The following is a 15,061-nucleotide window of genomic DNA, read 5'->3' as shown; positions in this document are numbered from 1 at the left end:
GTTTGTTTCAAAATATAAGTCACTTGTAGTATAATTAATGATTTTTTTTTCAATTTTACCCCTATTAATTTAATAAAAAATTAATTAATCTCTCTCTCCATCTCTCTTTCAACTTTTCATTTCTTATGCAATCCATCCCCTCCCTTTCTCTCTCTCACTTACAACTTTTAATAAGGGTAAATTAAAAAAACTGATTAATTTAATGTATTTATTGGTTTGCGGGCTTGGGATGCAAGTGACTTATAATAAGTAACAGAGTGGTAGTACCTCAATATGATATGGTTTTCTCGCAATGTATTGGCAGATTTTCATGCCAAAACAGGAATAAAATGATCAACAAACATATAACAAAGCTCTTATAACTTTCTATCACTATTTGCTCTCTTCTTACATTCGTGATCGCACGCCTCTTTGTCTGTTCGTACCAAGAAATTAAGTCCTAACCTATTTAAGAGAAAAAGACATGGGAAATTACTACCTCCGGTTCTTAATATAAGAGCTCTTTTGACTTTTATTCTAATCCTAAATATGAGACTTCAAACCATTTTGTCTTTCATATATATTTATTTATTTCCTAAATATGATACTTTTAGCCAGTACACTTGATTAGTAAGAATATTTTTACAAAAGATAACATATATTTATTACAAATAACTAACTTAATTAATTTCTTTAATTTATTCAAATTAGTCAACCAGCTCTTATATTAAAGATAGGAGGTAGTATTAAATAAGAAGCCTACCAAATAGTACTGTTTTAAGAGTTTCATCGTTTTCTCAGAACTATATATATCATCCTTGTTACTGCTAAACTGTGCAGAACCCAGATCATGCCCCGTACGAACTTCACCCTTGGACCTTAACTAATTTCTCCTTCAAATCACAGATATTAAACAACATACTTAATTAAGATCTCTCTCGCTTCTCTATGATTTAATCTCATGCAGGCGTACGTGCATGGCCTCTCAAATTACGGACCCTTTTAACACCATAAGGCATCACGCCCGACGTCGATCACGATCGAGTGACGGAAGTTAAAGGTCTTTCACTCTCTGACATTGCCTCTTCACGGTCCGTACATTCTAACTCGCTGGAAAACTCTTCATGGCGGTCCACGGCAACCGTCTGATGCTGTCTTTGGCTGTGGGTGCTATTACTGCCACGGGATGATCCGTTCTCCACCACCACCACGGCTCCAAAATGCACATGGCGCTCCCCGCCTCCACCGCCGCCATTATTTTGGGAATGAGTGGCAACGGACTCGTAGCTGCTGACAGAAGGCCGAGCAACGGCCTCTGATGGTGCGGCGGCAGATTTTGGCGTACCGGAGGAGGGTTTATTATTATTATTATTATCATGACTGTTCCGGCGACGGAATTGATGACCGCCGGCATCGACCATGGGTTTGAAGCAGCGGTAGAGATAAATGAGAAACCAAATGATCCATGGGATTGCAACGAGGACGAGGCCGAGAATGGCAAACCATGATTCACCCTTGTGGGCAGATGGGACGAAGATGTAGAGGCAGAGGAGGATTCCGCCGGCGGTGCTGCAGAAGAAGAAGAAGACGAAGATTATGTAGATTCTAACATCGTCTTTTCTATCTCCCATGGAAAATGAGGAGGAAGAAGAAGAAGAAAGATATGAAGATGGGAGAGAGATGGATGAATATGGACCTCTCTCTCTCTTTGGCTATTTTCTTTCGTCGGAACTTTTCAAGAAAGCTTTTGGACAGTAAGAGAAGATGACTTTGACGCAGTAAACGCGGGGGTGGTTTATTATTGTTTAACTTTAACAGATATTTATATTTTTAAAATAATATATTCTTATTTTCAGTTTTTTTTTTTTAAATTTTCATTTGTATATTTGGTCTTCATATTTTTTGGCAAATGTTACATAATTCCATATTAGAATGGATGGATTTGTATCCCCGTCTTGGAGCAATTCATCCTAACTACGGCTGTTATAGTCATTAACAAATGAGTAATAAATTTATTTTTAAAAATCAATAAAAGTCCTTAATTGTAACTCATATTACAACTAATAGTTAACAACTTAATATTACTCAGTCTCATTTATAAAGCAGAAAGAAAAAAAAAATTTTATTTACAATCCAATACATATAAATAAATTATGGATTAAGATGTATTTAGTACCCTCAAATATTTTTTTGCTTTGGGATTAGCACCGGAAGATTTTTTGCATTGGTGTTGAATGCATAAAAAAAATATTTTAGAATGCTGGATGCATCTAAAAAAATATTTTAAGATACTGAATACTTTAAAAAATACTTTACAATGCTAGACACATTTAAGAAAATATTTTAAAGTATTGGATACACCTCTAAATACTTTAGGTTGCATGGTGCATCCTAAGCCATCAATTATTGAAAATTAGTGGAAAAAAAGAGAGAGATAATTATTAATAGTTGACTATTAGTTTTTCTCATTGTATTGAAAATCAGACCGACTGGGTTGGACCGAAAGATCACGTGAATTGAAAAATTCTATTGAAAAGAAACTATAAGTATATTTTTATTTTATTAGTAATTCAAGATATTAAATTGATATTTATATAGTCTTTAAATGGTATGATAAAAATTTAAATTATTTTCTAATTTTCTTACTTTTCACCAGTTTGACTCAGGACGATCTGACCTATTAACCTTTGACTCACGGTATTGAATGGTTCAATAACTAGTTCATTTTTTACTACCTTAGTTTTCCTTCACTTTAATTAACTTAGCTAATAAGGAACTCAACCAACGTAAGAAATCGAAAAATAAAGAATTTGTCCCCGTAGCTTTCATTGTTTTCCAGTCAGACTCCCCAACCATACAATTTGGGCCATTTGCAAAATTCATCCTATCAACAAATTCTATTGGCTCGAATGAGTAGTTAACAAAGAATACGTATGTGTATACGTAACTACGTATCATAGCATCACAACAACAGTTAAAACTTAGAAGTACTCAACCATGTGTATTTTAGTGTCTTTTTGGTATTATTATGTTGGTTTGACCAAAACTAATAGTATACTGTTAAATTAGTTATTTATAACAAATGTGTATTGGTTATCTTAAAATATTATTTTTAATCATATATATTATAACTACTCTTTAATGAAAATTCTCTTATTATATATTTATATATATATAATTAATAGGAATATTTTGAGAAAATTTATAAATTTAAGAGATAAAATTAATAGAAATATTATATTTAGAACTAAAATAAACTCATTATCTAACTTCTATCTTAAGAATAGGAGGCAGGAAAATACGAGGGGCTCAAAAGTATTTGTGTTTAAGGGGGAAAATGTGACTTTTGTAGGTAAAATATAAAGGGAATAACATATAAGACCATAAGATGAAGAGGATATTGCATACTGGACATATAACCGAGATATTTGAGACGGGCAGAAAGAATATAAGACAGGAGGATTCAAGTTGGAAGCCTAGAAGATGATCAATTACTCCTCATGTCAATCCATTTAACTAATTTGATTAGATTAAGAAAGTTAGGTAGGTTAGTTAATTATAAGAAAAGTGACATATTTTTCCTAAAACACCATAATCATCTTTTTTAATACCTCATTTCTCTCATACTTAATTATGATTAAGAGAGTATCTATAGGGGTAATTTAAAAAAAATTGATAAATATAAGAAATGGGTCTTATATTTAGGACCAAAACCAACTCAAGAATTAGGTTATATATTAAGGACGGGAGGAGTATATATAATAAGAACGAAATTTAAACGACCACCGATTTCTGCTGCAAGTTGATATACGCTCCTTCCGTTTGAAATTCCCTTGCTATATATTTATTTATATGCGATTAATAAAGATATTTTAAAAAAATTTATAAATTTGGGAGATAATTAAAATTTTATATTTAGAATTAAAATATATCTATTATTTTATATTTAGGATTAAAATATATTCATTATCTAACTCCTATGTTTAAGGTAGGATAATATAACATTCTTCATAACATGAACTTAGTTAAATGATTTTTTAAGAGATGCCTTGTTCATTGCTCAGCTTTCATATGATAAATTTTTGCCAAATCAGCATTTACTTAACATCATTAATGCCACTTGCGCAATATTGAGAGGGCCATTTATGAAGATTTAATTCAAGTTAAAGAAAATGTTTATCTTTAAATTATTTTACAAGAAGCATTGGTTATTCTCAATTATTTATTGGATTACTATTGCCTCACAAATGTTAAAATTGTTAATGTTGCCTGTCGACATCGACGCTGTATATGTTAACTTTCAATGTATTTTAGGTTAATGAGCATTTTTGTTGTTAGGATATCATCAATTTGCACCATTATTTTTTTTTCTAATAAAAACATTTTGCATCATGGTTAGAATGTCACACACTATCTCTTGTCTTTAATATAAGAACTAGTTATAAATTTAATTTTGATCTTAAATATAAGATCTAAGTTTACTTTATCTTTAATATTTATCTATTTTACAGCCAAGTAATGCCATAGTAATGGTACATGTTAAGGAATTTCTATCAAATGTTATTTAAATGACATAATAGGAGTATTTTAAGAAAGATAACATTTATTTATTACTGATAACTAACTTAATCAATTTTTTAATATTTATAACTTAATTATTTAGCTATTATATTAATAACTATAACAAGTGTATGATTTGGCCATTACAGGTATTTATCATAAAAGTCTATTAGTTATTTAGTATGTAGCATGTGCCAATGATGAACTAACCATACTGTTGTCCACTGTCATAAGATATTGAGGTATTCATTAATAAAATGTAGACATATATCAACTTTTTTTGTTTTGTTTCGGCATTCATTTCATCCTCATTTTTTTTAATCAAAAACATGTGCATCATGTTTTGGTGATTAATATAGACTTGATACCTTCATAAATACTCTTCTGATCCTATTTATAAAGTAGATAAAAAGTTTTTCTTGATTCTATTTATAAGTCACTTTATTAAATTTTTAGTATGAATATACTGTTTTATCTTTTATTTATTATACTACAAATAGTTATTTCTTTTGAAAGATGTATATATTAAATAGAGATAAATTTAAAAAATGGTTATATTTTAATAGAGAATTAATGCAATTTAATATTTTTCTTAATTAGTATAAAATATGTTAGAAGTATCTTATAAATAGGATTAGAGAAGTATTTAATTGACCAAACAATGAGTACTTTAAATACAATGCCAGATGTTTTCATGGAAAAACAATCCGGATTCCGGAGTACTAATTGATTTGCATTATGGAACTTTAGTGTATTAGTTACTCTTCCATACACTGTTATTAAACTCGTGAGTTGACTCTTTAAGTTTAACGTTTTTACGCTTTTAGCTAATAAAATCGTATCGAATCGCTCTTAAACTCATGATACCTGTAAATTCAATTAAACTTACAGGTTCATTTACCTAGTTTACCGTTTTTACGTTTTTAATTTAGAAAATTGTGTCAACTTGCTTTTAAACTCACGCTAAATTTTTTAATTTGATTATGTTTAGTGACTTTATATATGAATTTTATAAAAATTTCTTTGTTGAATGTGATAAATTATAAACATTGATGAATATAATTTTAATTATTTAAATTTAAAATATATTTAAATGAAATTGTTCTCATTTTTTATGTATTAATTATTTGATTATATACTTTTAATACCAGTTTATTAAACTCTTATGAGTTTACGATTCGAGTTTATATCATTATCACGAGTTTGTTTAAACTCACAAGTTTGACAACCTTGCTTTCATAAATACTTTTGAGGTAAAAAAAGTCCTTCTTTAATGCTATGTTTGGTACGGGATTTTTGAAGGGGAGGGAAGGGAAGTTGTTCCCCTCCCCTTGTTTGGTTAGTGTAATTTTTTAGGAGGGGAGGGGGGCTCGTTTGGTTAAGATGTTTTTTAAAGAGGGGAGGGGTTTTTCTTCCTTCTCTTTCCCTTCTAGCCTCCCCTCCAAAAGTGGGGTTTTTTGGAGGGGAGGTGAGAGATAATATTTTAATTCGTTATATACCCTTTTGATTTTTTAACCTCTAATCAGTCGTAAACATTTATACATAAGAGAGTTCTTTTAAGTATCTAACAAGAGGTTATTAAGATAATTGTCTCCAAAATTAGTGAGCATTTGTAAACTTTTTTTTTCTCTTCTTCTAATTCCAAGAAGCCGTTGGTATTTTCTTTCACCTTCAGGTTATTTTCTCTGATTGAAATCTATTACTTGTGACTTTTTATCTTGATATTCTATAAGTGTGTGACTGTGTCTTGTAAATCAAAATTGGTGAATTGTATTATATATTTATAGTTATATCTTAACAAAATAAAAAAGTGAGAAAATTCATTTAAATTTTATGAGGTTAAAATAATTAATTTTTTATTAGAACAAAATAAGGTATTATTAAAATTGCTCTCTCCCTTCCCCTCCAATCAATCCAAACAGGAGATCATTAAAATCCCTCCCCTCCCCTCTCCTTTGTAGCTACCCTCCCCTTTCCTCCCCTCCCCTTCCCTTGATTAAAATCCCTCCCCTCCCATTCTCTCCGTCGAGCCAAACACAGCGTAAAAGTTGGGATTGATGGTCAGCATCTCATGAAATGGTTGAGGAATAGAATTATCTTCAGCTTATATAATTAATATAAAATTAAATAATTAATTTGTAAATATTAATAAAATTATTTAAATTAGTTATTAATTATGTGAGTGTATTAATAAATTATTTATTGACAGAAACTTCGTACCATATATGATCATTATGGGGATTATTTAGGAGGCAAAAGAAACAAATGTTACACACAAATTAAATTGAAATTTTATATTTAAACTAAAATCAAATTTTTAACTAGTTTTTATATCAAAATAAAATAACCAAACTAGAAGTGAATGCAAAATATGGCGACATTGTGATGAATATTCTTCTTCCCTAAGAAAATATACTGAACGAAAATAGAAGACGTGGAATTCTCTAGACGAGGATTTTGGCTCATGGTGCGGACCGGCTTCTTAACGGGCGGTTTCATATCTTCTTGCCGACCGGTATTCTCCGGTCAGAATCAGAGCCGCCAGAAATGTATTGTAATGGACTTCTGGTCCCACTGACGCAAGGCGATACCCCTTCTTCGAATTTCAAAATTTGAAATTTCCAAGCAACTTTCCTCATAACGACAAATCAGAAAGCAAAGCCAAAAGCCAAATTCAGTAACCATCACAACAACGGTGCACCCCTCCACTATACGGTCTTTCTCTCGACGGCAGAATTTTCCTTTTCGGTAATTTTTGAAGTCGCATATTCTTTTTCTCGAGAATTAGCGTTCGTTTGAGGTCATAATTCTTCTCCTGGTTCTTCTTCCCCCACTTTGAACTGATCTTGGAAATAGGGTTCTCTGAAGCCTCAAGGAGAGCTTGAGCTAGATAGAACCTTCAGGATGACGACCATGGAGAGCTTGATTGGGTTGGTGAACCGTATCCAGAAGGCCTGTACTGTGCTCGGTGACTATGGAGGTGGTGATAACACGTTTTCTTCTCTCTGGGAGGCTCTTCCTTCCGTTGCTGTCGTCGGTGGTCAGGTGTGTAATCCTGTCATCGTTTAAATTTTGACCAGTTGGAGTTTATGATGCGAACAATTTGGGTCGGAAAAAAGGATGATCAAAGTCATCGAAGTTGTGTTGTTTTTATTTCCGTTGTTGTCCCCCTCCCCTCCAATTTTGCTTCTGGCTAGCTGGGTTCTTAATTTTTCTTTTGTTTTCTTCGAAACGCCGAACAGAGTTCCGGGAAGTCTTCCGTTTTGGAGAGTATTGTTGGTCGTGACTTCCTTCCCAGAGGGTCAGGTTCGGTTTTCCCTCTCTTTTCTTTTAAGCCCTCATTTCTTGGTCTCAATTTGATGGAAATTCGTTTCTTTCTTACGATGCTTGTATGTTAATTGCAGGGATTGTGACGAGACGTCCTTTGGTGCTGCAGCTTCATAAGACGGACGAAGGATCGCAAGAATATGCCGAATTCCTTCACCTGCCAAGGAGAAAGTTCTCCGACTTTTGTACGTGTTTTTGATACTGTGTTCTTTTCACTTCCGCATTCATGATAATTATGAGGAGTATTGTAATGTGCATGCATATTCACAACTTATTGGGGGGGGGGGGAATGTTTGGTTTCTATTAACAGAGTTGTAATCCTGTTCGTGTTTCTGGGTCTGCAGACAATATATTTGATTGTATCTCGTCTCTTTTGTAAGAAGATTTTACAGTTAGTAATAAGCGTAGTCGTATACTTAACTGTTAACTGTACTGCTACACGTAATGCCCTTATTTTTTATTATATTTATGATTTATGATTATGATTATGATACCAATGCTTTTGTGAAATCGAATTTTGCTATAAAATTTCAATTTGGGGATGTCCATCCCAATCTTAGGTTGTTCATAAATTCACTAAGCAACTTTGTTTGTGAACCTTTGCTTTCTATCATGTCACAGATTGCATTGTATTTCATAACAACAAATTTTTAGGAGCTTATAAAGGTTGGGCCTGTGCGGTTGACCACGTATGCTGGTTCAAAATTTTAATAAATTTATTTATTAAACTTGTTTATTTTTATTTTTATTTTTTGTGCTGATAAATAGCAATCTAGAGACCTCAAGCATTTTATTCCTATGATTTGATTATTGTTCGTAAGGAGCTCCCCACGTCTCCCCCCCCCCCCAAAAAAAAAAAAAGAAGAAAGAAATGTGCGGTTGGGGTTATGAGATTTCTACATGAGGGCCACCCTTACCTTGCTTGGCCTTCTTGAGTTTTTTAATGAGCTATATACCTGCATTATCTGCCTCTGCCTCTTTCTGGTTCTGATGAAGCTGCATGTCCGTTTAGTTGGTTGCAAATTTTTATGCTTGTGTATTGGGCACATGTGCGTGTATTGACTCTGCCGACTATTTTTACTGGAGCATCATGTTTCCCCTGTACCTAGATAGCTTTCTGTGCAATGCACATGAGCAATATCGACTTCAATGCTTATCAAAGATTATACTCGGGAAATGTGTACAGAAAAATTGAAAGAATAAGAAAGGTTGCATGGAACTTGAGCAAAGTTGTTTTGTTCATAGCTTTTAAATAGTGTGGGTCTCTATTGATTATATTATATATATATTTTTGTGACTATTGATTATATCTCATGTTGATTGGTTTAGTTGATGATTTTATGCAGTTGATTTTCATATTTTCTCGTAGCTGAAGATACAAATGTTGCTAATACTGATGCATATTCTATGGTCTGGTGCAGCCCTGGTTCGCAAGGAAATTCAGGATGAAACTGACAGAGTCACTGGAAAGAGCAAACAAATATCTCCTATTCCGATTCATCTTAGCATCTATTCTCCAAATGGTGAGCTTCGGTTCTTTGAGGTCCTTAATGCTAGATTATAAATATCTATCATTTTCTTGCAGACAACTAGTTGTTATCTGATGTGTCCAATGTTGTAGTATTTTATAAAGGAGAACCTTATTATCATTTTAGTATGCATGTTCTCTTGGCAGACAACTAGTTGTTGTCTGATGTGTCCAATTTTTTAGTATTTTATAAAGGAGAACCTTATCATCATTTTAGTATGCATGTTCTCTTTTTCTTTAAATGACTTTTTTGGCCTAAGGAAAATGATTATTAAATGGAGTGACAACAGAATACAGAGATTATACGCGACCAAAATAAAATGGAGGAAGAATCATTAGAAAAACTTATCAGTACAGTCTATGACATATCCTCTTGCCAGTCTAAGCTGGAAGGCCCTTAAAGCAACTTTTTGCTGAACTTCATATGGAAGCCCACATTTGCATTTTGCAAAGTTAAAGATACAAATTCTCTGCATGAGAATTGGGGGGAAAATTATGGCATTGCATTCCGTCTTAAGACATCATTTATCCTGCTTTCCTCTGCCGAGTCCTTGTGCATTGTGCTGAAAGAAATCCTCCTAATCTGCTCAGACAAACCCTAGGATTTTAGAAAATTCCCAAGGGCCTACTCCGCATGAATCTAGCTACCTGACATAGAAATGCCTGCTAGATAGTAGATTCCAAGCTTACGAGACATTTGATGCTCATGAGGAGCTAAGGCATTATGAGTTCCTGGCATTCATAACTGATGACAAATCATTTGTATCATGAAAGGCATTTTGAAGAATTAGAAGAATCAGTTACGTGGATCTTCTGATCTGCATCTAAAGTAAAGTGAGTAGAATCTAGTTAAAACAAAAGCGACACAAAAATATGATTTTTCATATAAATATTACTCCTGAAATATGCAAAATTCATCACAAATGTAAAACCTGTGGATTGGGGAATAATTCGGAGAGTAAATGCAATATAATATGGGAAAGCCTCCACTAACAAATTTCACTAGTCCACAATATTTTATAACCAGACTCATGAGGTGTTTACTGATCCTCATTCAAACCCTCATGGGTTATCTATTACTAGAGTGAGTGGAACTAATTGCTTGTTTAGATTCCTATTCCTGAGTTCCTAACTAAATTGATGAATATAATGATTATTCTGAATGCATAACGCCTGGTGTGGTTGTTACTTGGCTCAGAATTATTTGTCCAGTTTCAATACTAGTTTTCCAAATGTTCCTTGATGTTTCTTTTCTTTTCTGCTTCTGTTCTCTTGCCTCTTCCTCTAGAAGCCTTTGTCGGCTTATGCAAATGCTAGTTCACTAGCAGTTTGCTTGCTTTTCAATCGATAAGCATTTGCAACCCTAGGACGTTGTCCTCTATTTTTTAGGTTGGTGCACCATGTATCTTCGTTGCAGCTGAACTCACATCTACAGTAATTTCCCCTATAAATTCACTATATTTCAGGTTATAAGAACAACAGTTGTCTGTGGTTTTATTTTGTTTATGATTTTTAATGTAGTTTTTTTATGTAAACTTTTTTCGTTTTACTAATTTTCTAAGCGTGTGGCAATTTATATTCCTTAAAGCATAGCTTATGGCTTAAAATAAGAGTAGTCGTTCTATGTTATTTATATATCGATGCATTATTAGTGTAAACTTCTAATGTCTTGTCTTTCTCCTATTTACTTGAACAGTTGTCAACCTAACCTTGATTGATTTACCGGGTTTGACCAAAGTTGCTGTAGGTATGTTATGAATTTAATTTAATTTCTAATGATACATTAATTGTTTGGACGAAAGATATATGTTATCTTGCATTGTGTTTAGCAATTGTATTGTCATTTTCAGAAGGACAGCCAGATACTATTGTTGAAGACATTGAAATGATGGTTAGATCTTATGTTGAGAAGGTAAAAGGACAATATCCCTATGCTGTGAACATTAATGACCTATCTGATAACAACACCATAATTGCATTCTCTTTGCCTCATTGGGATCAAATAAATTATAGAACTTTGCATGATAGGATCTTCTACAGTTAGCCCATTCCAATTAATTTTTTTTTCCTTTCAAGCAATTAGATAAAGAACGAAGTGTTTTACAGTTAACATGAACGACTAATGTATGCAACTTAATTAATTAATTGAATAATAACGCATACTTTTTTATTTTCGTGTTTGTTTTTGTTCAAAAGACTTTGGGAGAAGCTTACTTGTGATATTGTGATGGCCTGATAGCTTTTACTGGTATTTCGCGTTGCCTGTTGTGGTTAACATTGTATGCTATCAATTATAATACGACATCCCTTTATGTTCCTCTGGTTGATGTTTACTTTGTTCGATGATCTTTTAATAATAAATTGGTTTGGTAGTATTACTCTTGATTTTCAACTTTTCACATCTGCATTATAATTTTATGCTTTTGGCAGCCTAATTGCATTATACTAGCAATATCTCCAGCCAATCAAGACATAGCAACTTCTGATGCTATTAAACTTTCCAGGGAAGTGGATCCCACAGGTATTTTTCCTTGTCTTGTTCATATATGGCCTGGCCTTACTAGAGTCACTGTCTGTCGCTGAAAATTTTATGGTACTCTGGTAGGTGAACGGACATTTGGGGTGCTGACAAAATTGGATCTGATGGATAAAGGAACAAATGCATTGGAAGTAATCTCTCTTTCTTGATGCTTTCCTCTCTTTATGATTGATATCCTGTACATGTTTTAGTTTGAAGCATGCCTATGTGGTCATATAGTTGCTTATTCCTATATTGCATTTATTTCTTCAAGGTCCTAGAAGGAAGATCTTACCGATTGCAACATCCTTGGGTTGGTATTGTGAATCGATCCCAAGCAGATATCAATAAAAATGTTGATATGATTGCTGCTAGACGCAAGGAGCGTGAGTACTTTGCCACCAGTCCTGACTATGGGCACTTGGCCAGTAAAATGGGTTCAGAGTACCTTGCAAAACTTCTATCACAGGTTGGTCTCTGTGGAAAATATTCTTCTTCTTCTTCTTCGTCTTCTTGTTTCTTTCCTTTTTTTTTTTTTTTTTTAAGGGAGTATGATTTTAACTATGAGCTCCTCTGCAGCAATTGGAGTCGGCAATCAGGGCACGGATACCTAGTATAACATCTCTGATAAACAAAAGCATTGACGAACTTGAGTCAGAGATGGATCATCTTGGGAGACCTATTGCGCTTGATGCTGGGGTGAGTAGTTTTCTTTTATTATGATTGAAAAGTGTATCATTCCTTTTTAAAGATGTCTTTTGAATTTTTGTTGAAGTATGACTTCTGTTTTAGGCTCAATTATACACCATACTGGAACTTTGCCGAGCATTTGACCGGATATTCAAGGAGCATTTAGATGGCGGGTAATATATGAACTTTCATTTTCTACTACACTTTCATATTGCTTCCTTAATATTGTTTGAATTTTTGGGTAGCATCTGAAGATTGCAATTTAACCATTTCTACCCCTATTTTTTGTCCCCTTAACAAGTAAAATCATTTGAGCATGTTAGTTGAGGGATAAGCAGGCTAGCATTGAAATAGTTCTATTCTAGAAAACTACTGTATAATGCCACACAGTACTGTACTTCCAGGTGGTTAATCAATCTGAAACGAATGTTTAGAAGTCAAGTAGTTATTACTGAAAATTAGCTAATCAGTCTCATTGGTTACTTGATGTGCCTCTCCTTTTAATCATCATATGTGCCTCTCCTTTTAATCGTCATAGGCGACCAGGAGGAGATAGGATATATAATGTCTTCGACAATCAGCTGCCTGCTGCTTTACGGAAGCTCCCATTTGACCGGCATCTTTCTATTCAGAATGTAAGGAGGGTGGTATCAGAGGCTGATGGTTATCAGCCTCACTTAATTGCCCCGGAGCAAGGTTATCGGCGCTTGATTGAGGGGTCTCTCAATTACTTTAGAGGCCCAGCTGAGGCTTCAGTTGATGCTGTAGGTAGTCCTGGTTGTAATCTTTTTCTCATTACCATTCATAGAAGATTGACTCTTTCTCTTTGATGCAGGTTCACTTTGTCTTGAAAGAACTTGTGAGAAAATCAATAGCTGAAACTCAGGTAAATATTAGGGATGTTTCTTACTTGTTACTTTTCTTACCAAGCTAGAGCAATCTAGTCTAGAATAATACTAATACTTGTGATAATCTAAACAGGAACTGAAGCGTTTTCCAACTGTTCAAGCTGAAATAGCTGCAGCTGCAAATGAGGCTTTAGAAAGATTCCGTGAAGAGAGTAAGAAGTGTACAATTCGGCTTGTTGACATGGAAGCGTCTTACCTGACTGCAGATTTCTTCCGGAGACTTCCCCAAGAAATTGAGAAAACTGGAAGCGGAAATACTCCTGCTGCAACAACTGTGGATCGTTACTCAGAGGGCCACTTCCGGAGGATTGCATCAAACGTGTCATCCTACATAGGTTTGGTGGCAGATACCCTCAGGAACACCATTCCGAAGGCTGTTGTTTATTGTCAGGTCAGAGAAGCGAAACATTCCTTGCTAAACCATTTCTACATACAAATAGGGAAGAAAGAGGTACTCTCTCTCTCTCTCTCTCTCTCTCTCTCAGAGACACATACGTGCCCCCCTATAACCCTATTTATTTACCTGTCTGTCAATCTTGCGTGCTGTTTAACGTTATTGGAAACTAAGATACAAAGCTGAACTTGTGGGAAATTTCTAAATAAGGGTTGAGTAGGTTGAGCAAGAGCAGAACATTATTTAGAGATATTGATTCTTGGTAGCAAAAAACACACACACACACGTTGATTCTTGCTGTTAAGTGAGTACTCTAAAACCACTGACTATCTTATTTCCAGTTGCCATCGCAAATTTTGATTTATCATTTTTTTTAAATTAATGAAATTTTATAACCCAATGGATAGGCAAAATACTCTTGAAGATTGAATTACAACTATGAGATTGACATTTGCCTTGCTGTCTTCTGTGCATTGTATTGGTTAACTGTCTCTGTTAATTATTTAAGGCATTTCATTGATGTGATTCAGTTGGTTTTTATGCTTGTCGGGGATTCACCGTTTTTACTCTTTTTTTCCCCGCTCTTCTTTTCCAGGGTAAGCAGCTTTCACAATTGTTAGATGAAGACCCAGCATTAATGGAGAGGAGACACCAATGTTCTAAAAGGCTTGAACTGTACAAAGCAGCTAGAGATGAAATTGACTCGGTCTCATGGGCACGATGATCTTGGTGTCTGTCTCAATCACCTTGTATTATATAGCTAATAGAGATTGATTATGGATTACTTCATATTCTTTGTTTTTGGGATAATTTAGTGATTTTTGTTTTTATACTGTTGATCATAGGATACTATTAATCACTTGTTTGTTTGGAGGCGGATGTACATCTATGCAAACCCTCAACCTTCTCTGATTTTAGTATATGATTTTTTTTATACATTTTTTTAAATGAATAAACAAGGCTATAGTGATAAGTGATCAAAATTCATTAATGAAAGTGGATTTTAAAACGTTACATAGGAAAAGGAAATAGGATAGGAATTTAAAAACCTAAAGAACTAAATCAATGGAAGGAGAAACTTTGACGAAATAAAAGGAGAAACTTCTAAGTAGGTGAACAATGTCCTGATGAATGACATTAACTGAATGAGAATAAGC

At 33.8% G+C, this 15,061-nt stretch overlaps 2 protein-coding genes across 3 annotated transcripts; one reads left to right on the top strand and one right to left on the bottom strand.

Annotated features, from left to right (window-relative positions):
* Positions 1 to 1,013: 1,013 nt before the first annotated feature.
* Positions 1,014 to 1,610, bottom strand: LOC114743304 (uncharacterized). Its single transcript, XM_028931505.1, has one exon. It carries the CDS (start codon positions 1,608 to 1,610, stop codon positions 1,014 to 1,016), a length of 597 nt encoding a protein of 198 aa, XP_028787338.1.
* Positions 1,611 to 7,218: 5,608 nt separating this feature from the next.
* Positions 7,219 to 14,837, top strand: LOC114743259 (dynamin-related protein 1E). 2 transcript variants are annotated; one of them, XM_028931463.1, is made up of 16 exons: positions 7,219 to 7,287; positions 7,396 to 7,584; positions 7,782 to 7,845; positions 7,944 to 8,051; positions 9,288 to 9,389; positions 11,091 to 11,141; positions 11,245 to 11,306; positions 11,825 to 11,915; positions 12,000 to 12,064; positions 12,187 to 12,381; positions 12,492 to 12,611; positions 12,705 to 12,775; positions 13,141 to 13,366; positions 13,438 to 13,488; positions 13,584 to 13,961; positions 14,500 to 14,837. In XM_028931463.1, the coding sequence occupies exons 2-16, from the start codon at positions 7,444 to 7,446 to the stop codon at positions 14,626 to 14,628; spliced, it is 1,854 nt and encodes a 617-aa protein (XP_028787296.1). In that variant the 5' UTR covers positions 7,219 to 7,287; positions 7,396 to 7,443; the 3' UTR covers positions 14,629 to 14,837. The 2 variants fall into 2 exon arrangements, with proteins under 2 accessions (XP_028787296.1, XP_028787295.1); XM_028931462.1 differs by lacking the exon at positions 7,219 to 7,287 and having other exon boundaries at positions 7,307 to 7,584; positions 7,782 to 7,840.
* Positions 14,838 to 15,061: the final 224 nt, after the last annotated feature.

Source organism: Neltuma alba, unplaced genomic scaffold, assembly GCF_004799145.2.
Source record: "Neltuma alba isolate B1F8T4 unplaced genomic scaffold, ASM479914v2 tig00003988_pilon, whole genome shotgun sequence".
Classification (NCBI taxonomy): Eukaryota; Viridiplantae; Streptophyta; class Magnoliopsida; order Fabales; family Fabaceae; genus Neltuma; species Neltuma alba.
Note: the sequence above shows the minus strand (reverse complement) of the source record. Positions and strands in the feature narration are given on the sequence as shown.